The following is a 23,009-nucleotide window of genomic DNA, read 5'->3' on the forward strand; positions in this document are numbered from 1 at the left end:
GGAGTCCACCAACAAAATAAGAATACAACCACTTAGCATTGCCAGAAACCAGTGGATTTAAAGAACTGCCTCTAAGACATGCACACTGTGTCCATAGTATGTCACACCACTCCATCAACCTGATAGATGAAGTCCGACTTGGCATCCCCCACCACCACATACGCACGCCCCTGGCTCATTTCACACTTTCCAACTTCCTCGCCTCTCTCCCCGGCACGTGTTAGACTGGAATAGAAGATGTCCCTCCTTCGCTTTTCCCTCTGCTATAGCTTTTCGATTCACTCCCACTCTTTCTCTGGCTGAATGTGAGGATGTGGAGGCACCACCTGTGTCACTGTATACATAGTAAACCTTTCAATTATCAGTATGTCTCTGCACTGCCCCACCAACGCAAAGTATATTGACTTAACTGACTTATTAAAATTCCTCTCCCCACACACTCACGCACATTTGTTTAGAAGCATTGGTACATCCATTTGTGTGTATGCATGATGGTGACACATATGTACACTGATGCACACCATGTGAACAATCCCATCTGCAGGCACAGATGGAAACACTTGTTCTCACACATACTGCACGGGCCATACAGCCCACACACGCATCTGAAAAGCCAACTTTTGGACTTGATTTATTCTCTTGAGCCTTTACTAAACTTTGCGAGCAAGAGCCATGGGGACATTGCAGATCTATGCAGATTTTCATTAATACTTATCGATGACTTGGAGAAATGGGTTTCTGATGAACAGCTGGTTGAGCTACTTGAATTTCGCAAACAAAAATCTCCATTTTGTTAATCGTTATTTATTATTAATTCTGACAAAGGCTTATCCCAAACTGCGGCATCTATTATGTGCACATGTTGCCCCATGGTATTACATATGTCTTTTACTTCCCCTCTGATGGCTCTTCAGTTTCTGCTCTCTGAGGATGAAACAGCCCCTGGGCAGATAGGATAAATCACTCTCTTCCTACTGACTTCCTGCGCCCCGAGGCTCAATCGAGGCCCAACTGTAAGCCCGAGTTGATTGTCCTCCTGACTGTGATTGACACGTTCTTCATACTCGGGGACAGCCCACGTTGATCTTGTTGCGTAAAGCATTTACAGGGGCTTTTTCACAAATGCGTTCTGGTCATGTACCGCTGACCCACAGACAGTCGTGTAACAATGTTGTATGTAACCTATGTGGTTAGTGTCTGTGGTCTATGGATACCCAGATCCCTTTATACGGAGCCATGCGCAGCCTTAAGGCAGGCGCATTGCGTTGTCCTGATCCTCTGGTCTCATGAATAATGTAAAGGTGAGGTAAAGAAAATTATTGGTGTGGATATTAGAGGATGTCTGAAGCCTTGAGCTGCATTAAGGCAGTTTTCATATTCAATATGTCTTTTCCATCATATTAATGTACTGTGGGTTCCTTGCAAACACTAATAGCTACTCTTTTTAAGCATAAATATCTAAGTATATTTACTGTAAGCCTGTTTGTGGACTCATTGAATGTCTCCATAAATCTCCAGTTTAGACACAATTTAAAGATTATCTGTCACTTTTATTGATAAAACTAGTCTAAATGTCGTTTCAATAATCTTTGTTCTTTTCTGCAATTAGAGACGATTAATGGCACATCAGACTTATTACTCTGCTGCCCTTCCCTCGTGTTGATGGTCTTGTTTAGCTGTGATGTTTTTATTGAGCATCCTTGAATCAAATCGCACTCTTTGAACTTCTTCGTGTCCAGATCTTCTGGCATTTCTCTCGGTACCGAATCGTAGACCCCCTTTTTTTCCCCTCCACATCACTGATAATCTCAGTTCCACATCGCAATCCTCCTTTTTCATTCCCTCTATTGCAAAGTCATTAAAGTCTGGAGGATTATGATTATGTTCTCCGCTGAGTAATACAGTGTAATTCATGATAATTAAGTTCCAATGAAAGAGCTTCCAATTTACAAGTGATTGGTATTCATGGGTATACACATGTAGTTTTGACTGAAAAGAAATGCTTATGCATTATTGAGAAATCCAGATATTTCAGATATATGCCAAGGTCTTAAAACTGGATAAAAAGCAAACACATTGTATCCCACAGCAAAACCACACAGCCTCCACTGTATCCATTTTTGCTTTTAATATATTGGCACATTCAGGTGCATCAGTGAATGAAATCTGCCTCCATCGTCTAGATTGCTCCCTGTTGCCTTGTGCTCCTCTTCTGTCAGCAGCATTAGGTATCCCACAGACAGGGTCTTAATAGTGGCAGAGCGAAGGGGGACATGGCCTCTAATGGAAGCCCTTTGTTCAGTTGTCACTTTCGCTGCTCCCATGGAAACATCCCGCTGACCAATCAGACGAGCCCTGTGGGCAGCGGCCACTGCATTTCTGTCACTACTTGACTAAAGGCATCTATCACCCTGAACCATCTTCAGTCTCTTGCTTTTTCTCGCCCTCCTGCTCTCCTGTTTTTGCTGTATAATAAGTCGAGAAAATGAGCTTTTGTGTCGTGTCAAAACATGTGTAAGGATAAATGGTATTTACAGCATCGCCCCTCTTATGTATACAAAACTGAAAGCAAAGCTGTGCTGTTGCAGTGTTAAGGTATGCTGTGGTAAAGCATGAAATAAAAGCTTTATTCTCTTAAAATTCCTTCATGTTTTCAATGCCAGAGTTCCAGGCTTATCCGCTCCCTTTAGTGGCTATGAATACCTCCCACTTGACTTTCTACGAGGTGAGTATAAAGGTAGCCCCAGCTACATGCATCTCTCCCACTGGGTAAACATTGTGCCGTGTGATAAGGGTTTTAGAGAGAAGAGAATATTGGCAGAGTTGAGAGGACAGTAGGGGGAAAAAGATCATCTGTATCTCTGTGCTCAGCTGCAGCCAGTTAGAATATAAAGCACCAGTGGGTTGCTGTAGGATTCGTCTTCCAGAAATACTACTTCTCTAAAGACGGGGGAGCAGGACTTAGAGTCAGATGAGGGAAAGTCGGCCACTTGTGTTTGAAAAAAGACACCAATAAGCTGTAGACTCTGGAGGGGCTGTCACTGCGAGAATTTGGAGTGTGTGCATGAGCTCCTGCTGCAGGCCTGACTACAGTCAGAGTGATCTCAGTTAATATTATTTTGCTGATTTGTGAAATATCAAGGATGGTAATAAAAATCAGCTTTTTTAAACTAGATTACATTTGTTATCTTGTGTCTATTCAGTGGATTAGTGTGCATTCATGGATGTGTTCAAGTGTCCATACAGTATATATGGCATTTTGCTGTCTAGGGAAATATGTGGATGATAAAAATATACATAAAACATACAGTAGGTCCAGATAAAGTTCCAGTGTGTAGGATTTAGTGCAATATATTAATGGTATAGAATATTTATAACTATGTTTTCATTAGTGTATAATCACCTGAAATGAAGAATCGTGTTTTACTTATTTACTTATTTATTTATTTTTACCTTAGAATAATCGGTTTATGTCTACATACTGTCTTTTCCTCAGAGTCTGCTGTGTTTTTTCTACAGCGGCCCAGAATGCACAAACCAAACGCTGGCTCTGGAAAGGGCCTCTTGCATTTTTGCATTTTTCATAATTCACCTATATGTTTGGCACATGGGAGAAGTTTTTGTTGGTTGTAATCTGCAACGTCACCACAAGATGCCACTAAATCTTATAATTTTATTGCTTTAATTTCTAGGGCTGTACCCAAATATTCGGATATTCGAATATTCGTTTCTATGGGTAGGTATTCGTTACGAAAATTTGGTATTCGATATTTGGTTTTTTTTATTTACTTTTTTTTTTTTTTTGTGCGTGACACAAGTGTGTTTTGAAAACGACCGCGGACTGTCACCTGCTCAACGCATCAGTACCTTCGGATGCCATGACAGTAATAGATTATAGATTAATAGTAATAATAAGTAATAATAATAATGTCAAAATATCATTTACAGACCGATTTAACAGACGGTCACTGCTGCCCGACCCGCAGGTCCATTTGCGAGTCCCGCGGGTTATGGGTCGACCTGCGCATCACTACTCAGCTCAGTCTATAAAGGCTGTACACACAACAGTAAGGCTATAGAAATTATATTCTATTCAGGCCGGCAGAACCAGCAGCGCATCGGCTCTACAGTGCACGGCGCTGCTGATTAACCATTTTATTGCAGCACAGAGTGTCTGCCCGCAACCAATTACTTGCAGAGGCTTCCTACAACTTGTTTCAACGGTTCCGATTTAATCAGAAGACAAATTAAACAGGATGACTAGCCAATGTGAAAATCAAAAGAAAGCACAGAATAATGTACTGAAGGAGACTGTTGTGCCATCACATTTTTTTTGTGGTTTGAGAGCAAAGATCCGGTTGCTGCTGTGCAAAACTCCGTAATACAATTAGGTCCGAAAAAAACCTGGAGTCCACGCCAGGCAAGCAGACACAAGCCCTTTTTAAACAGGAGTAAAATGCCCCCTACATACTTTTGTTTATACAGAATGCGCCTTTTTGGGGCAATGGGGGGCGTGAGCAAGTAACAAACGTGTAGTTTGTGCGGCGTCATCAACAGCTCCTCCCACAAGTCTTCGACAGCCCCTCCCATGGCGGAAGGCCGCCCCTGTCTGTTTAAACTAAAAGGGTTCCGCCAATATGTCTACCCTACGAGGCGGAAAATTGGGCACCTTGGATCAACTTGCCAATACGGCTCTGTGTGTCTAAAGGCTCGCAGCTTGCCGGCAAAAAGGCCCAACATTCATGGAAAGTCTGGCAGTGTAAAAGGAGCAAAAAAATTTGCTCTATGTGTGATAGAAAAGAGCAGAAGAGCAAAATTGGTTTTAAGTCTACTATGTCATCGCTGCAGCTTGTTCAAAAATTGAATTTTTACTATTACAGAAGAAGTAAAGTACTGAATAAGGAACCATTGTGCACTGATAACAAATTCCAGGTACCTGAGCCAGTTTCTGTATCAGTTGAAATGTGAACGGTGCCTTAAGGAGCAGATTAATAAATGAGCGGTCAAAATCAAAGAGGCAAGGGTCAGGATTTCCTCATTTATCGTCACAAAGCTCCAAAAAGGTTAGATCCTACATTTCCCACAAAGCAACCATCTCTAGTAAACTTCAGCATCTTTCAAATGCTATGACCTGAGTTTGTGCTACAGGCTGTTTGTATTTATAATCTCCAAACCCGAGCAGAAATAACCCCTGATGATGTCATCAGGGCTCTTTACTCAGACAAGCTACTTACACAGTAGTTCTCCCTATCCTGAGTAAACTGACTTTCTGTGTAAAATTGTTGGAATATAAACTCAGATGTTTGCATGATGTGGAGGTTTACACTCCCCCCTCCCCCAACTTCCTTATCTCCTCCAGCAGAGGGGTGTGTGCAGACCTCCCTCCCACAGGCCAGCTGGATTACGCATGTTGGTCTAATCCCATCCATTCTCTCAGTGCTCTCTGTCAGACCGACATGTACTGGACCATCATGCGCCCCAGCCACACACACACACACACACACACACACAAACACACACACTCAGGTGCCTGTGTCTGATAAGGACGATGTGGAAGTATTAGCCTCATCAGCCCAGTCCCACCACATCATGGGAAATCCCGTTTCATCCCATGATCCCCAGTCTGCCCTTATCACCACAACCTGCTCCAAAGCCTTAAACCCCTGTGTCACCACACGCCCCCAGCCGCAGCTTTGTGTCAGGGATCATCTCTGATGTACACACTCGGGCGGACAAATCTGAAAACATTTCTTTGGGGCCATTAAAATACCAAACAATAGAAAAAATGGCTAAATATTTCCTTCTTGTGTCACTGTATGGATTGTAGCCATCATCTAGAAAGGAGTGGAGTCATCTGGGCATCAGGGACTCACCCAGGGTCGAACCATGATCTGAGGGCAGACAGATGTTTCAGAAAGAAAATGAAATGTACACATATTCTGTCCATTATCTTCTTAATTAGAGCCTCATTATCTATCTATTTCTGGCTTTTAAAACCTTCATAAAACTGATTTTATCCATAGAAATGTTGTGCCATGTGTCTGTGATACAAGCCATGAGAGATAGCTCTGTATTTCTTGCAAGAGAACCGTAATGTGTGAGATTAAGCGTGTTATATTTATTCCCCTGACATGACATTGTCCTAAGAGCGCCACAGAACAGAGAGAGAGGCTTTGTTCCGCCCGCACTTCTCCCAACTATCGCTTTTGCTTTTGGCACTCAATGAAGTGCCAAAAACAAGTTTTAATTGGTTGCTTTATCATTATCACATTGCTTTTTCTAAATATTGGACTTGTGCATACTTGTCTGCTGGGATTGTTAAATCATAACTTTTATTTTCACATTTTTTTGCTGGTGCTAACAGCAGTTTTCCTGCTGCGTTGGCCCGCCACAGCTGAAAAATGAGGAACATAGGCTGTGTAATAACTAATGGATTGGCTGACGGCGGCAGCTGTTTGCTGTTGAGATGAGAGCCAGACGGTGTTGTATGGCAACCTGACCGGAACTGCTCTGCAAACAGCTCGCAGACAAAACAAATTATAGGTCTGACAAGCCCAAAAAAACCAAAACAAAATGCTGCAACATCAGCATGCATTCAGATTCGTACAAATACTGATAGACATGCATACATACATATAAGCATAAACTATTGCACATGCATTTCCATATGAAGAAACCAGAGAGTAAGCAGTGTAATTCTTCTTCCAACTCCCTCAAACCAAAGAAATAAAGCTGTTTTGGCTTCATTTGCATGTGTTTTCTTGGTGAAGGAAGATATTTAGTCTTTGCCACCTTATGCGGAGCAACAGATAGCTCACTCAGCAGTGAATGACAATGGCTACCTCGCATTGCACTTTAAAATAAATCAAATGCAAACTTTTAAATGCATTCTAATTATACATCAACAGGTATAACATTTACAGTGAGTAATAGTGCAAGAAACTGACCTGCTGTTTTGTTGGAGAAGCAACACTGGACAGAGTATAACCTCAACAGTATACATGTGCAATGTTTGCCATGTTTAACATCTTACTTTAGCTCGTAAGCATGCTGACATTAGCTAAAAACACAAGTGCAGCTGATGCTTAAGGCAATGTATGAAGCCCAGTTCAGAACAAATACTCGCGATGAGACGAAACCTTTTTAGAACGTTGCAGAGAAAAGTTGCAGCGCTGTGAACTGACCGTCTGAGCTCGACTGAAGCTGGCTGATGGTGTCACCTGCAACTCCGCTGGTCAAATTGTCAGCAACTGGTTTTAGAACGTAAGGCTGGTCACTTGTAGTGAAGTCCGTTGGTCAAGTCAGAATGACCGCGGATGGCATGTTTGTTTGCTGCGGCAGGTGCTCCGTCCCCGCCGAGCCCTGTTTCCATCCTCACGTGTGCCGTTGTTGGACAACGGGTCGCCGCTGCTACTGCTTGCTGTATGTGCCCCCCCACCCCCATTCTCACACATTCTCATTGACTGATAAATTGGCGCTGCTACTTATATTATTGTGGTGTATTTATTATGAGTACAATCCATCTGATGTTCGGTTAATTTCTGTTTTTTGCAGTTGCATCACTACTATAAATGCAGCTGTAGCCAGTGTCTCACTATCACTGTCCTCATTTATAATTTAAGAAGCTTCAAATTATATTCAACCACAAAATAAACCTGAAAAGTTGTAAATCAGAAGGGTAGTACAGAGAGTTGTTGCATAGAGATGATACACCATCTCATCTAGTTGCACTGGCGTACGTTGCAGAACGACGCATTGCAAGTAGGTGCATGTTTCAACTCGTCTCATCGCAAGTCTTCGGTCTGAACAGGGCTGTAAGTTTTCCAAGTATTCGGTCAAACATCAAAGTTTGACTTGATGGTTATGCTAAATGAAACAAGATCAACTAACGTCCAATAGTTGTCGAGACATTTCATACAAAACCCCACGTCAATCAAGTGGCACTACAGGAAAAGTCGGCAACCATGAATGTCTCTAGAATTTTTGGGTGTGCACAGTCCAGCCAGTGGATGTTGAAATATTTCACAGGATAAAATATAACTTTAAACTGCTGATACTGATTCAGAAAAAATCAGAGGATCACCAAAGTCAATGGGCTTCATCCTCTGGAGAACATGAATGTCTGTGTAGAATTCAATGGCAATCTATTTTAGTTGTTGACTTTTTCATGCTGGACCAGAGTAACAGACTGACAAAACAAAATGACTGATTTCCATCCATAAAATTCTGCCACTAGCATCAGTGAAATTAAGCCAGACATTCACCAGAACATCCATGGCTGCAGTTGACTGCTCTGCAAGTCTGTTAGGGTTTTGAATAGGGATTTGCCGACATGATACATGCTAATGTCTCTCTAATGACTCCATATTGACAGACAGCATCAACTTAGTTCCCAGATTGAGGTTTCTTCTTAAAGCAATAGAGCATTAAAGCCACAGTACCGTATAAACATTTTGGATTCCAGTTGCTCAAACTTTGCCTGTGACTCAGACCTAATTGACACACTTTGCTTCATTGCACAACATTGCCTCTTAGTGTTTTTCTTACAGCTGTTTGTAATCCGAGACTCAACCATGAGCGACATTAAAACATTATTCTTAATGACACATTTTGTCGCAGATTGCCCTGTGCACGCCTTTGCACATGGCGCTGATTAAAATGTCAATGACGGTCCAGTAAGTTGGACGCTTCATAACAACTGATGAAAGACTCTGAAATATGGGACGACACACGGGAAATTTTCATCACAGCAGGAGGCTCAGGCTTTGTAGCATGCAAATGTCAAACACATGTTTGGGAAGAGGCAAAAAAAAAAAAAAAAAAAAAAAACACTGGCAAGCAAANAAAAAAAAAAAAAAAAAAAAGAACTGGGCCAAGCAAAACACGCATGCAGTCGAAGACAGATACACCCATGCATGTGCACACTTTCTCATTTCCTTCTCTATTTTTGTTTTAGTGGTGCCTTTTCAGCACTTGGAGGAGGGGTGTGATTTTTCTCAGCAGTGTGTTGAGATCGTGAGTAATAGCGCGAGGAACTGACCTGCTGTTTTGTTGGAGAAGCAGCAGTGGACAGATTGCGTGTCTGATCTCGTCTCATTTCTACCGGCAGGGTAACCTGCAGCCAAACACCAAAGATGCTCCTGAACTGATAACCCACCCGGTGTAATGGTTTTATAATGAAAACGTGCCCTACAGATGAATTTTAGTCATTAGTTTTTGTTTGTTTCTATTGGCTCCGTTCTCACTTTCAATCACAGTTGCATTTCCAGCTCATTGCGAGATAATTTCAGGCACTGTGTTCCACGTCTGTGTTTTTTCTCTGCTCAGTTTGGCTCAAGAATTCATCTACAGGGGAAGGGTTGTTCTACATCACTTTGTTCACACTGTATGCTGTTTTGTCAGCTGCCACCACGTCCCCCAAGAGCTGTTTTGTTCAAACATGTATAAATGCAGGCATCAGCCATAATTTGCTGAGTGCAGAGTTGTGCGGTTGCCATCATGCTCACCATGACGCCCCTCTAGGCGTGTCGAGGGTTTGTATGTCTGCAGGGTGAGATTAAAACACGGACTAAAATGTGAGAGGGGTTTATTTACTCACCTCTCTGATTGAACCTTTTGGGCTACAAGTGGCTTCCTTCAGCCACAAGTTTATCCCATCACAACAACGCCCAGGCCTTTTATTAGCATTTAATTGAACTCTCACCTGAAGGACCTTCGGGGAATTATTATGTACATGTGTTGATGTGGGGTGCACATACATGCCATAAACCAGCTGTAAACCATGTAATGCTGCAAGTAAAGTGTCAGAAAATGTAACAGTCCAAGACCAAACATCAAATATTTGACATTTTTGCTCAATAATAAAAAGAGAAGCGTATAAATCGATTCTCGTTTCAAGGCCAAAATCCGCTAAAAGCAACTACATCTCAACTTCAGTTGCCATAGCGAGAACTTTGTTTTATGCCCGCTCAGCAGAGCTCCTCAGTGGAGGGAGCTCCGTCAGAGTCCCGCTGCTGAGTCACAAGATGCTTGTACGTTCCTTTCGCCACCCCCTCACTCCTAAAACCTCCCACCTTCTTGCTCAGCCTTGAGCCCAAACACTGCAGCGTTACTCTCCACACATCGTTATGAATGGACTGGCTTTGCAATAAATAAATCAGTCATAAGTGATCAGTTCCTGTCGCTGTTGAGTGAAGCAGCGTCTTTTTTGTGTTTGATCGGGGCTCATTTATTGGGATTATTAATGCTGCTTGGCTCATCAGGAATGTAGATATCCTCAGCAGTAATGCAGGGCTTTTCAAGCAGCATTTCTCTCGAGCACTTAACCAAAGCATTTAGCTTGGTTTATGGCGACAAGAGAGTAAATCCATGGCATCTCCTGCTTTATCTATCAAACATTTTTAGCTGTTTTGACTCCCAACTCCAGCACAAAGGATGTGAAATCAAATAATGGCTCTGAGGTTTAACTGACTCTGCTTTAGTTTGAGGGTGTTGAAAGCCAGGTTAGGTGAATTTCAGTGGTTTAGAGAAATACCATTTTTGAACTGGTTAACAAGGTCATCATAAACAGTATTTGATGTCACATATTTTGCTGTCAGTGACTGTCTTGGGACTTTTTTGTGTCTTCTTTGATGATGCTCCACCAGGCCTGTACTCCATCCAGCTTCACTTATTGCTTCCTTTGCTTCCTGTTGCCATTTTTATCTTATCTAGACCTTTAGACACCTGGATAACTTTTCTTAAGCTCCAGCTCTACCGGAAACTGTCTCCTTACCAATACTGCATGCTCTACAGGCTGCTGCACCATTGATCTGTGTGTGTGTCTTTGCGAACATGCCTGCAATCAAGCACAACACATGTGAATATGTTCCAGCTGAGTGTGTGCTGATACACACAAACATCCTCCGACACGCATAAGTGAGCAGACCCATGTATGGTGATTTAGCGTGAAATGGGACAGGTCATGGACGTGGCTGCAGCACATTGGCAGGTGTTGACCAGGCCGATGCGATCTATGGAGTACAATTTGCACGTATTAGCCACAGTTGCCCTTTTTTCCCTCAAAGAGCACAGGTTGAGATCAAATCAATGTTCCAGGCCGTAAAGCTAAATAAGCTCTAAAATTGTTCTGTAGGCACATATTCACATCAATAATTCATATTGATGGGTGTAGGAAATGCATGGAAACCTGCTCAACTTCTCCAAAAGGCTTTCGCACCATCTGCATTATGTTAAGCTAACCCACAATTTAAACTCTGTACATTTTCTGTGTGGGCTGAATGCCCTCTGTAGGCTTACAGCCATTTTGTCTGGCACTGATGGTAAATGGGGTCTTTGGGTCAGCAGCGCCGCTCTCCCTGGCCCTCAGGCCAGCCCGGAGGCTTTTCTTGCCTGGACATACACAGTGAAATCCCCTGTAATCAAGCAGCTGGAAGGTCCGCTTTGAGGGGATTTAGTGCAATGTGGCAGGTGCCAATCTGACTGCAATCAGGATTTACACAGGCCCGGCTCCTGATGGCATTCAGCAACTTTAACGTGAGCTTATGCTCGGAGACTAATCGCAGTCATTCATGCGGTTTCTTGCACAGCACTCACACTGTGTCACAGACTAGGTATGCAAGAGTCCATTAGAGAGGGAATGTGTGCACTTAAACACATCCCATGACATTTGGCTTTCTGCTGTGTTTAAAACATCGACTTTTATCCAGCAAGTCAGAAGTCTACATGTATATTATGGTTTGGTTATATTGTATTTGCTTAGTTAGTCATGTTATATATTAATTTAATTTGATATTTATTAATTTAGCACCATTTTAGACTATTTTAAATGAGTAAAGTATTAGATTTAGGGAGATTTAGTGGTGTCTGGCATTGAGAATTGCAGATTTTAACCAGTTAAAACTTCTCTCAATTAAAATTCCTTCAGTGTTCATCATTTAGGAAGTTTTTGCCAGGAGCTAAATTATCCATATAAGTCACCTCCCCTCCAAAATAAACAGACCCAGTGAATTACACTGGGAAAAACACTGAAAAAAGCTGTTTCACGTTAAGAAAATTGGTGTATATCCAACGCTGCTCATCACAGAGGGGCTTCTAACTACGCTGGCCAATGTGTAAACATGAATGGTCCTATCTAAAGCCAGTATTTGGTTTGTCTGTTCTGGGCTACTGTAGAAACATGGTGCTGCAACATGGCAATCTCAGAAAAGAAAGGACAAAGACAAGTAGATAAGGACCTGCTCCTTATGTAGATATAAACGGCTCATGTTAAAGTTACTAAAACACGAGTCTCATTATTAGGTGATTATACACAAGAATACTTATTACATTATATTCTATTTCTGCCAGTATATCCCCCTAACTTCCACACACTGGAGCTTTAATATTTATATATTTTGCTTCGCTCTTAAGTTTATGACTATGGAAAGTGGCCATCAGTGCATTTCTGTGATCGACTGTACTGTGTGTCTTTAATGAAGCTTTTATCTAGTATTGTTGTGTTCAGCTGACTCATTTCTGGTGTGGCTTTCTGCCCTTTTATCTTTTAGTTCAGTTGTTAATGAATGAATGAATGACTTTATTTCAAATCATAATAAAAAAACAATAAAAACAAAGATAACAGTGTCCGAAAAAGGAGTAGGTAGAAGTAAAACTTATGTGCCCCTACCCCTTTCTTACATTTCTTCTTTTAACGCATCTATTATTTAAAAAAATCCCCAAATTTATGTACAACTAATATACAATTGTCCCCAGTCTATTTACCACCCAATTGAATAAATAAGTAATAATAAATTCTAATAATGCATTTTATTTATAAAGTGCTTTTCAAGGTACTCAGAGATGCTAAACCCAGTTTATTTACAGTCCAAGCACCACCCAAAATAAATAAGCACTCCCCTAACACAAACTTTCCTCATCTAAATGTCTGACAAAAATCAATATTTTTTTAATATAGTTTTTTAAATTGATTCATATTTGTGCTTTGTTTCAACTCATCACGCAGGCCATTCCACGAGTCCACCTCATACACTGAAATACACAGACTCTTTTCAGTTGTACGAACACATTCACATTTTTTGAAGTTTTGTATGTTTCAGTGTTTGTCCTAAACTTCTTCGTCTTCGAGCCACACTGTATGAAGAGGGGTTGAATAATCTGAATAAGTAAACATTCCCTCAGGGTTTAAGCTGAAGCTAAAGTTGAAGTTATGTCCATGTACCTCTACAGAGGGAGCATTCTGCTTTATTGCTTGTGTAATATATGAGACATTTACGTGTGTGAATTGTGTGTGTAATACAGAAAAACAAACCGTGGAAAGGAGAGGAAAAAGAGACTGTGAGCCTAAAGGGGAAAAAAAAAAAAACAGAATAAGTGAAGGTTTGTAAAAGACAGAAACTCCCGGAGGCAGTGGGACAGTGGGACACACACACACAGGCACACAGACGGGCTCAGCCGTCCCTCCTCTGTCTGTCTATTATTGATGTTGGGCACGCAGGGTTCCCACTCAGCCATCTGTTCTCAGCTCTCCCACTCCGTGCCCCTTTTGCTTCATGCCTACCACTTTGGCAGGCTGGCATAAGCAGAGCAATGCTGTCCTATCAAAGTGTGAATACTTCATAAATATCTCACACTATCGGGGAGTTAGCTGTTGGAAGAGGAGCCCAGAGAGAGAGGAAGACGAGAAACAGCATAACACTAATGTGATGAATTTTTCATTAATTCAGCCTCTTTGTTGGATGACTTCCAACACATGCATTGATTTGCGGTGCGAAATATAATCATGTCATGATGACTGCATCAGAAATAAACAGAATTGGCGGCGGGGTGTGGTTTGTGATGGACTGTCAATAGTCCTCCTGTGCATGTTTTCAGATCTTAATCAAATTACAGCCCCACCCTCCTACTGTTAATAGCATATGGCTGCAGGTTTCATTTGATTTGACTTGTAATTGATGACCATGCATATTCAGTCAAGCCCCGTTGCCAGGGGTAACGAGGTCCTCTTGGTCTGCCGATTGGCTGCCGAGTCGTCACACGAGGCTTCACTTGGCCTCAGCTGGGGCCACATGTGGCGAGTCTGGAGATGTGTGCGGATGGCGTGTGTTTGCAAACACTTGGCTTCGCCTTGCTTTTAATCCATAGATGCAATCCTCATCCCTGCACTCCAGACTCTGCCCTCCACAAACACACACGCATGCACACACACTTCTTATGCAGTAAATGGATCGTAAATGTTGCATGCCAGTCTCATGCAGAAACTGCAAGCCTCAGTGAAGCCGTCTGACTGAACATGTGTCTTCAATTACACCCTCCTGACTGACAGAAAGGGTCAGATGTGGGTAAGGGGATACCATGTGGGGTGGTGATTAAGGTAAGATATTGGTTTGGGGCTTTAGAAACCTAAGCTATCACTCCATCGTGTGACTTGTCTTTTCCATATTCCTAGAGGGGTGGAAGAAGCTTTATTCTCTGGCCAGCCCCAGAGTTAAGACCCCCCGGGGAGTACGAGATGAGAGGGAAATTAATAATGTGTAAAGACTCAAAGGCTTTGAGTGAACCAAAGGATCAGAAGAGGGTGAAGAGAGTGTATTAGAGGCAGAAAGGGAAACAGGAACACGGGCAAAAAGAGGAAAGCACAACCAGGCAGATAGGCCACCTTTGAGAAAGAGGAGCGCTATTATGAGGCAGATAAAAGATGCCAGCTCCACACAAAAAAAGTGTTTTAAAAAGGTCAGGGATACTCCACTGACAATCCAAGTCTTTTGACTACCAATCACAGCCTCTTCGCTTGAAAGGCAGCTTCTAGATAGCTCTTTGGTGGAGTATTCTTTTAAGCGCTTAGATAAAAATCAAACAATTCACTGTATTCACATCTGCTTTGTTTGCAGTGAAACTGTAGCTTTACTGCACATGAAAAGATAAATGAGAAGTGTAATTGTCATTTTAGGCTCTTGTTAGAGTGTGAGAACAAATGTATACTTCCTCAGCTGCCCTGAAAACAGATTGCAAATTAGCATTTCTTCCTAGAAGCCAGAAGGAGTCACGAACAGCACTCCCAATATTGAGACATATTTTTCACATCATGGCGTGTGACTCTAGCATGAACTAAAAATGAGAACAAACTCCTTAATGTTAAGGAAACTAGAGGTTTAATATTAATAGGCGCTTTACCCTGTGATGTGTGAACGTCACGCTAGCATGCTCAGTGTTGGCACACTCTCGTCTTGTCTCCCCGGGCCATGCAGGCTTTGGCCCTGCTGTGACCTTTCTGGGTGGAAGCCAGCAGCTCCCCAATCCTTTGAACCTGGACAAACCTGGCTGAAACCAGCTGTGTTTATGCGGATCGTACCACAGCTGATCACGCTACACAGAATTAAAAATTAATTGCTATTAAACACTGAATTTATCCACCTATCTATCCATCTGATTATCCACACGTTTGCTTGTTTTGTGTTTAAATTATACTATCTGTGTCTCTTCCATACAGATGATGTAGGCTAATAAGACCAAAAAAATAGAGCTAATAATGATACTGGGGCAGCGTGCCATATGTGATCCCTCCCTGCAGCATGGCCAGGTGGGCAGCGTGCCACCCAGCAGCACAATGGGTGCGTCCACAGTGATTTAATAAATACCCTAACCATGGGCTAAACAGACACCGAGCCAAATTAGCAATCTATTCTTCTCCGCTCTCCTCTCTGTCCCTTTCCTTTTTGTTCTCTATCTGCAAAGTGCAGTTAGAATATATGTTAAGGAGGTGTGTAATGGTAGACTGGCCCCGTATTGGAACCATTAAGCATGAACATGACTGCCTATTACACGGGTCTTTAGCGACACAGAGAAATAACCCCTTATCATCCTGTCGAGCTACGGCCCCGTCGAGGTTTCCCTCCATTGAGTGGTTGGATGTAAATGCATGTGATGTATACGCACTCCACAACATCGCCGCGTGTAATCCTTCCACTCTCCACAACTGATTATGTTAAACACGAGAACAAGTTGAATAGCAAGAGTAAAAGGTTTTGGTCAAAAGCGCTTCAACATAAGTACTCGCCGGTCCTAAAGTGGTCGTCTTCTCTTCACAACAGCAATTAGCTCATCTTGAATGATAGAGACCATAAGCGCTGAGATGCGGCATTGTGTGTTTAGACAAGAGGGAGTTTGATGAGAGGCTGTGGATGACACACCTGCCGAGGAAGAGGGGTTGAGATAACAATTTTCCTCTCCCTGTCGAGGAGACATCTGGCATTGCCACGGCGTTGCAAGCTGAAATACACCCAGGAGTGGGTAATGAGGCGTAGGAGACAGGGTTTGTGTTTTGGTGTATTTTGGTGTGTGTGTGTGTGTGTGTGTGTGTGTGTGTGTGTGTTTATGGGAGTGTGATGGTGGTCCCCTCATCTTCCTGAACTAGCCTCTGTGGACCCTGCAAGCACGCCATCTGTAGTCCTCAGCCGTAAACCCACTTCCGTGTGACTCATAAGCAGCGTTAAATCAGCTTAAGTACATCCACACATTTAACCTTATTCGACCAAAAAAAGGAAAGTACAGAGGAGGTTAGGAAAATACGGGGAAACAAGATAAAAGGTAAAATAAGGAAAATATGGGGATGGTCCAGTGCGTGACTGTTGTGTGTGTGTTTGTGTGTTGGCGGGTAATCTAACCAAAGTGGTACCCACCCATCCGTGACTGTGCACCACATGTCTTCTGAATGTCACCATTAACATGGTGGCCTGCATTATGTCATTATGTTTACACACAGTCCTTCGTGGCAGCGCATACTTCCGAGGGGGGTTGCTAAAGAACATGCAAATAATGTTCGATAATCACCCTGGGAGAAAAGTGAATGATAGACTGGAATTAACTTGTTTCTTTTAACTGGTAGGAAGTACAAAGAATTGTGGTAATGGCTGTTCCTCTGTGGAATATATTGCTTTTGTCGATGATTGTTGCCTCTGACTGTTTATCTATTGTTGTGTTCACACTGCAAGTGACAAAGCAACAGGCTGCAAGTCGTTCTCAGTGGGAACTGGTGACATAAAGCTACACTTGTCGTTACATGATGGGCGTAATAAGCTACAAATCAAAGTTGAGCTGGCCGCAATTTTTCAGCGCTCTACCAATGACATGTTTTTGCTTCAAGCTGTGGTACTGTGTTATAAGGCTGCCCCCGACTATGAATTCTCCTAGCTGACCCATAGTCATCATTTAGGGCCATTAGTTGACTAGTCGCCCATGTTTACAATATTAATTTAATTATTAAATGATATATTTTGGGCGGGGCAACACAATGGTTTGAGTTGAAGGTGTGAGAAAGAACAGTATCAGTAACATTGTTAACACTGTGCTACATTACAGAGAAATACAAAACCGTACTAATGAACCTTCATTAATATAGGCCTATATTTTATCTACAAGTGCACGTCACACACTGAGCGAGCCGCCTGTTAATGACGCTGTGGGCTAATGGGCATGTAGCTACTTCCATGTTTCAGATGATACGTCATGTTTGTAGTCGACCAATGAAGATGAGTTTACATATCACCTTGGGTTCGTCCTTCACCTTCTCAAAATGATCCCACACTTTGGATTTCCTGCCCGACATGTTATTAACTAGCCTGTGGAATAACCGCAGGTACTGTGACTCCTGTCTGACTGCTGAGCGTGGCCTCTTCCTGCGTTTGTCCTTTCAAATTAAATTCCCACATGGTCCAGTCATATAGGTTTTGATTTATTTTGACAAGGCGCAGCTCCTAATAGAGTTTCACCTTTTTTTTTTTTTTTCCCCCTCTGTGACTAAGCGACCAATGAATGAAATCTTGCTGACTTAAGACCTTTCTGGTCGACTACTAGGAGGCAGCCTAAGTAAGCTGATGCTATGCTAACTTTCTGTGTATTGCTGTGCACACTGGGATGCAATGGGGTGGTGAAATGTGATGTTAAAATGGGGCTCAGGTAAAAACCAAAGATATTTTTTGACCAAATATAAACTTTAGATGACGTTCAGAAGTAGCAGAAATACACAAGCCCGAGAGGAATTAATAATGTCAGTAGGCACTTGTCCAGCACTTCAACAAGGATTCAGCAATAATGCAGCAGGCCACACTCTTGCTTTGTCACCAGCAGTGTGTTTAGTTTAGTTGATTTTGTTTTTAACCCTTAATTATTGCATCTGACGACTTCGAGCTACTTTTGTAGCTGATTGTTTCCTCTGACTGTTTGTCCTTTAGTTACTTTTAGTAACTTTTGGTGATAGTTGTTCATAATCACACACTACTTTTACAGTTGATTGTTGCTTTTGACTGTTAATTATTTGTTACTTTTATTTACTTTTGTTGTTGATTGTTGTCTGTGATGATTTTTGTTGCTTTGTTTTTGTTGCTTATATAGTGATTTGTTGCCTTTGATTGTTTGTCTCTTAGTTACTTTTATTTACCTGTCTTAATTGATGCTGAAGATTTGTTTTTTAGTTACCTTTATAGTTAAATGCTGCCTCAGAAGATGTTTGTTTTTTCTTTTGGTTTCTTTGACAGTTATTTATTAATTATTTTATTCATTATTACCTTTAGTTGCTACTCTTGTTGACTGATTGTCATCCCTGATGGTTTATCTTTTAGTTACTGTTACAGTTACTTGCTGCCGATCTTTTTATTACATTTGTCGCTGGCTGTTTTTATCATCTTTGTTTATTTGTTTGTTTGTTTTAGTGTTTAGTACTCCTGGAGCCTGCATTAACTAATACAGTATCACAGTATAACATCAGTATCAATGATATAAGAAAGACAGAACAAAACAGAGACAAGCATCACAAATTAAGTAAATGCATCTTGCAAATAAAATGATAAACAATAAAGAATTATATATTTATCTGTCTGTTTATCTCTTTGTTTATTTCAGGTGATCTCTGCTTTGTCAAGGATCTCCCACCACAGCATTGCACAAATCAAAGGCATCAGGTATGTGTCTCATTTGCAACTCTCTCATTTATCATTCGAACAGCCGCAGCACTCACCAGTACCAGTGTCAAACAAACAGTTTGGATGAATGTATTCCACGTTCGCTATATTAAGATGGAGGTGGCTATTAACATCTGCTGCTCATTTACAAGTCAATTTACATTTTTGGGCAATTAGCTGCAGCTTTTAGCCACAGTTATCTTGCAAGGCACAAAACTCACAACACATTTCCATCTGTCATTCAAACTGCGCTGCATCACAGTGTTTATGTGGAAGTACATCATAAGCACAACTGTCTGTGTCGGAATAAAACATCGTATGCAGGGGTGGTAGTTTTTCATATAATGGCGAAGCTGAGAAAATCCTTCGCACTGCTTTATCAAGGCTGGAATGAGCTTCTTATTTCTCTTCATTTGCTCAATCTGCTTGGAGGTTGGTGGCTCACCGGTGCCACATAAAAAGCCATTTTATCCGTCTGAGTAATAAGGAGATGGAGCCGACCCATTAGGAGCCATGCCAGGAAGTGAAAGGAGGAGAAATGGAGAGAGGGAGAGTGACAGAGAGGGAGCACGTCCCTCGCCATTAATAAAGACAACATGAGGTGCTGACTGCTGGCTAATTCACCGCCTGTCCACGCTGACCACTTTGCTGTGAGGTGTGGAAATCAGGGCTCATTGGGCCGAAGTGTAAATCACACCTTCTGATCCTGAGTCAATCTCAGCAGTCAGGATATTAATTAAACAGCAAACTATTGTTAGAGTTCAGATTCTCAAACTGTGGGTCAGATAGGCTGGTAATATCAAGTTTCCACTCACCTTGTTTAATTGAGGATCAAGCACCTGCCTACTGAAGTGTCCTTGAGCAGAACACTAGCAATTCCTTTTTTCCCTGAGGGCTACCCTGACCTCTTACTCTGCTACGGGAGGTGAACATGAAAACACAGCTGCTTTGTGAGGATCAATAAAGTATGACTTTATCAAATAAGGTCACATTTGGCTCTTGGCCTGAACAAGAAAACATTAATTAAGGTAATTAGATGGTACACTGAACTACGTTCCCTCAAGGGGAAAGGTCAACATCAGAATTTCAAAGGCAAAATGATCTTACTATATATTGTTATCTTGATGATTCGTCATTGCTAATCAGTCATACTTGCACAACAAAAAAAGCTTCTTTTTAAATATAATTTAGACATTTTGAAACCATTCCTGCCGTCTGATAAATGCAAGTCCATTATTCACTTGTCTTCTAGCTGTGTTTTCCCCTCCAATTTGCAAAAAGAAAATGTCAAAAAAGGACTTGTCTACTTCAGCTTCCTTTTTTGGATCTACAGTTATAGTTGCCTTGCTTGAGCTAGGATGCTAGTGATTGGTTGAATTGAAGTCGTAGGAGTCTGCGTTTAGTAATCGCAAAACTATATCACAACATCAGTTTAAAAACTCACACATAACTCATGAAGTATAATCCAAGTCTCATTTATCCAGCTGTATGCTTAGTACTCCCTAAACAGACAGCCCTTTCCAACGGGGAGCTGAACTGAAAATGATACTTATCTTTGATTCCTTCAAAGCCAGACTCCATTGACAGAACGGTAATTACATCTCACTGAACACACGAGATGATGGTGTACTGCTGCCTCGATCAGATAGTTTGTGTTATTGTGTGACTTTAGTGTTTTAGAGGGTTAGCTCAGATTGGCCAAAGTCACACAATAACACAAACAAACTATCTGATCGAGGCAGCAGTAGACCAGCATCTCGTGTGTTCAGTGAGATGTCAATGGAGTGTGGCTTCGAAGCGGGCATTGATACGTTTCACTTTCTTTTCAGTTTCCCTTCAGACAGGGCATCCAGGTCTCACTCCGAAGTCGTCAAAATCCGGCGTCAGACAGTGACGAAAAAGGCAGTCCTTTAATGTCAGGATTATACGCAGCCGGTTGCTGTTATAGGTTAACGGCAATTAGCAGCGTAAGGAGGAAATGTGGTGGGACAAGAACAAAAGTTAAGGCGGCAAAAGTTCTAGTAGGGCAGAAGGGAGGGTTGGTGGATGGGTCCAACAAACACCGACTTTGACCCAGGAGAGCGATGTTCGTGTCCTGTAAGATAATTAAGCCAAACCCTGTTCTTTTTTCCTAAACCTTACCACATACATGATTTGTAGAAGGAAGAAAAACATCAATTTGTGTTGTTGTACTGACATAGTGCATTTATTTTGAAAGAGACCGATAGAAATGGTAAATTTCCTATGAGAATGGAAGTGTATTTTGAAAGACGATGATGCATGTAACATGCAAAACTCTACACGGAGTCCCAGAACGTCAACAACCACACACCCAGGGTAGCTTTCACGTCGTATCCTGACATGGAAGGTCCATGACTGAATGTAGATATGTGACAAGGTCGGAGAGAGAATGTGTTTGAAAGGGCTGTCTGTTTGGGAAGTACTGGGCATACGACCAGATAGATAAGACTTGGATTATACTGCATGAGTTTTGTGGGAGATTGTAAACAGATGTTTCAGTATTGATTTGCTGTTCTTAAACACGGTTCCCTATGACATGAATTCATCAAGAAATTTCTCAGTTTTTTTTTTTATTCTTCTTTGGCCAGAGGCATGTGAGAAAAACAGTTTTCTTTATCAATTCAAGGTAACATGGTGTGAGTAATTGATTTATAGATTTTCATTTGGGTGGTGAAGTTTTCCTCTAATGGAGCTTTAAGCAATGATTTCTTACTGCATTTGCCACAGGATTTACAGATGTAAATGGGTAATGAGATCCAAGACCATGTGCTGTATGATATAACATGAAAAGGGTGCTTCTATCAAGTAGAGCACTTACACAACACTGATAATCACTGACCCTGGTTGGCCTTTCTTAGGGGCCTTCTCGCTTCTTGCTCATTTTGCCTAAGGCAAGGTCAGCTGCACTCAAAGGTCCCAATGAACTGTCAGACCTCTTCTGTCTTGCTTCAAAGCCCCCTGTCATCTATATATGACAAGTCAACTGGTATAACCCATTCAAACACATACCATACTGTACACGTATGTTGTATATGTATAGACAGGCCCTCCAGGTCTACTCAACATGGCACCTTTCAGTATAAGGTTGCAAAGTGCTTTTATGGAGGCATACCAGGCGGCATTTCATCTGCACCTCTCACAGGATGTTTTATGAGTCTCTGCACACCTCTAGAAGGACACGCCAGAGATTTAGTACTGTTCTTCTGAAAAATTGGGAGGCAAGGGAAAACAGATAAAACAGGAAAAAAAGTTGTTAAAATTGTAGCAGCAGAGGCCAAGATGAATTAACCGGACTTAATGTGTGAAACCAGTGGGGTTTCCATTTAAGAAGCAACAAGAGAACATATTTTCGCAGGGTGAAGGTCTCGCTGTCCAGACAATAACCCCACAGTGTCAGATCGCTTATGTACAGACACATCAGGCCATCCACTGTGCTCCAAAATGACTGGAGAGTTCCTCGCTGTGTTGGGTAACATCGCCACAGGCGTGTCCATTGACATTCTGTTGGAGCCCATTGATCTCGTCTTTGACGTGTGTTCACTGCAATCAGGCATTGACAGTTCACGTCTCTGTCACTGTGTCAGCATTCCGGCCTCGGTTGGGGAATTAGGGCCGTGTTATGCATGCTCCTCTGCACATCCAGAGATGCACTGGACACAAAATTACTCATACTCACAGGATACTCTTTTCCCACTTAAACATTTTTACTCTTGGTCAAATTTCTCTACCCAGCTGATGTATGGAGTATGGAGTTGTTTGCCCTCACTTTCACCTCTCAGGGAACTTTCAAGCTCAACCTTGCTTACAATTTTTCCCAGTGGCCACTTGTGGTATTGCAGTCCATAAAGCAATTTCCCCACAGGCCACCATTGTAAAAGACACATCTGTAAAACTGTTGACAAGAAGCCTCGAACTGTAAACAAGGTCAATTATGATTTTTTGATCTATGCAGGGTTTTTTTAAAAATCATTAATATTTTATTGAATTCTTTTGCTTTTTTTCCCAACATAAACAGTGTCACTGAGTTTTAATAAA

The 23,009-nt window shown here is 41.8% G+C and overlaps 1 protein-coding gene across 1 annotated transcript in view; it reads left to right on the forward strand.

Moving 5' to 3' along the window:
• LOC126395590 (guanine nucleotide exchange factor VAV2-like) overlaps positions 1-23,009 on the forward strand; it is a 256,273-nt gene that overhangs the window by 165,142 nt on the left and 68,122 nt on the right. Inside the window, exon 3 of the mRNA XM_050053176.1 lies at positions 18,895-18,953. Within this exon, the coding sequence (XP_049909133.1) occupies positions 18,895-18,953 (59 nt within the window). The remainder of the gene's footprint in view (positions 1-18,894; positions 18,954-23,009) is intronic.

This window comes from Epinephelus moara, chromosome 9 (genome assembly GCF_006386435.1).
Source record: "Epinephelus moara isolate mb chromosome 9, YSFRI_EMoa_1.0, whole genome shotgun sequence".
In the NCBI taxonomy this organism is placed as follows: domain Eukaryota; kingdom Metazoa; phylum Chordata; class Actinopteri; order Perciformes; family Serranidae; genus Epinephelus; species Epinephelus moara.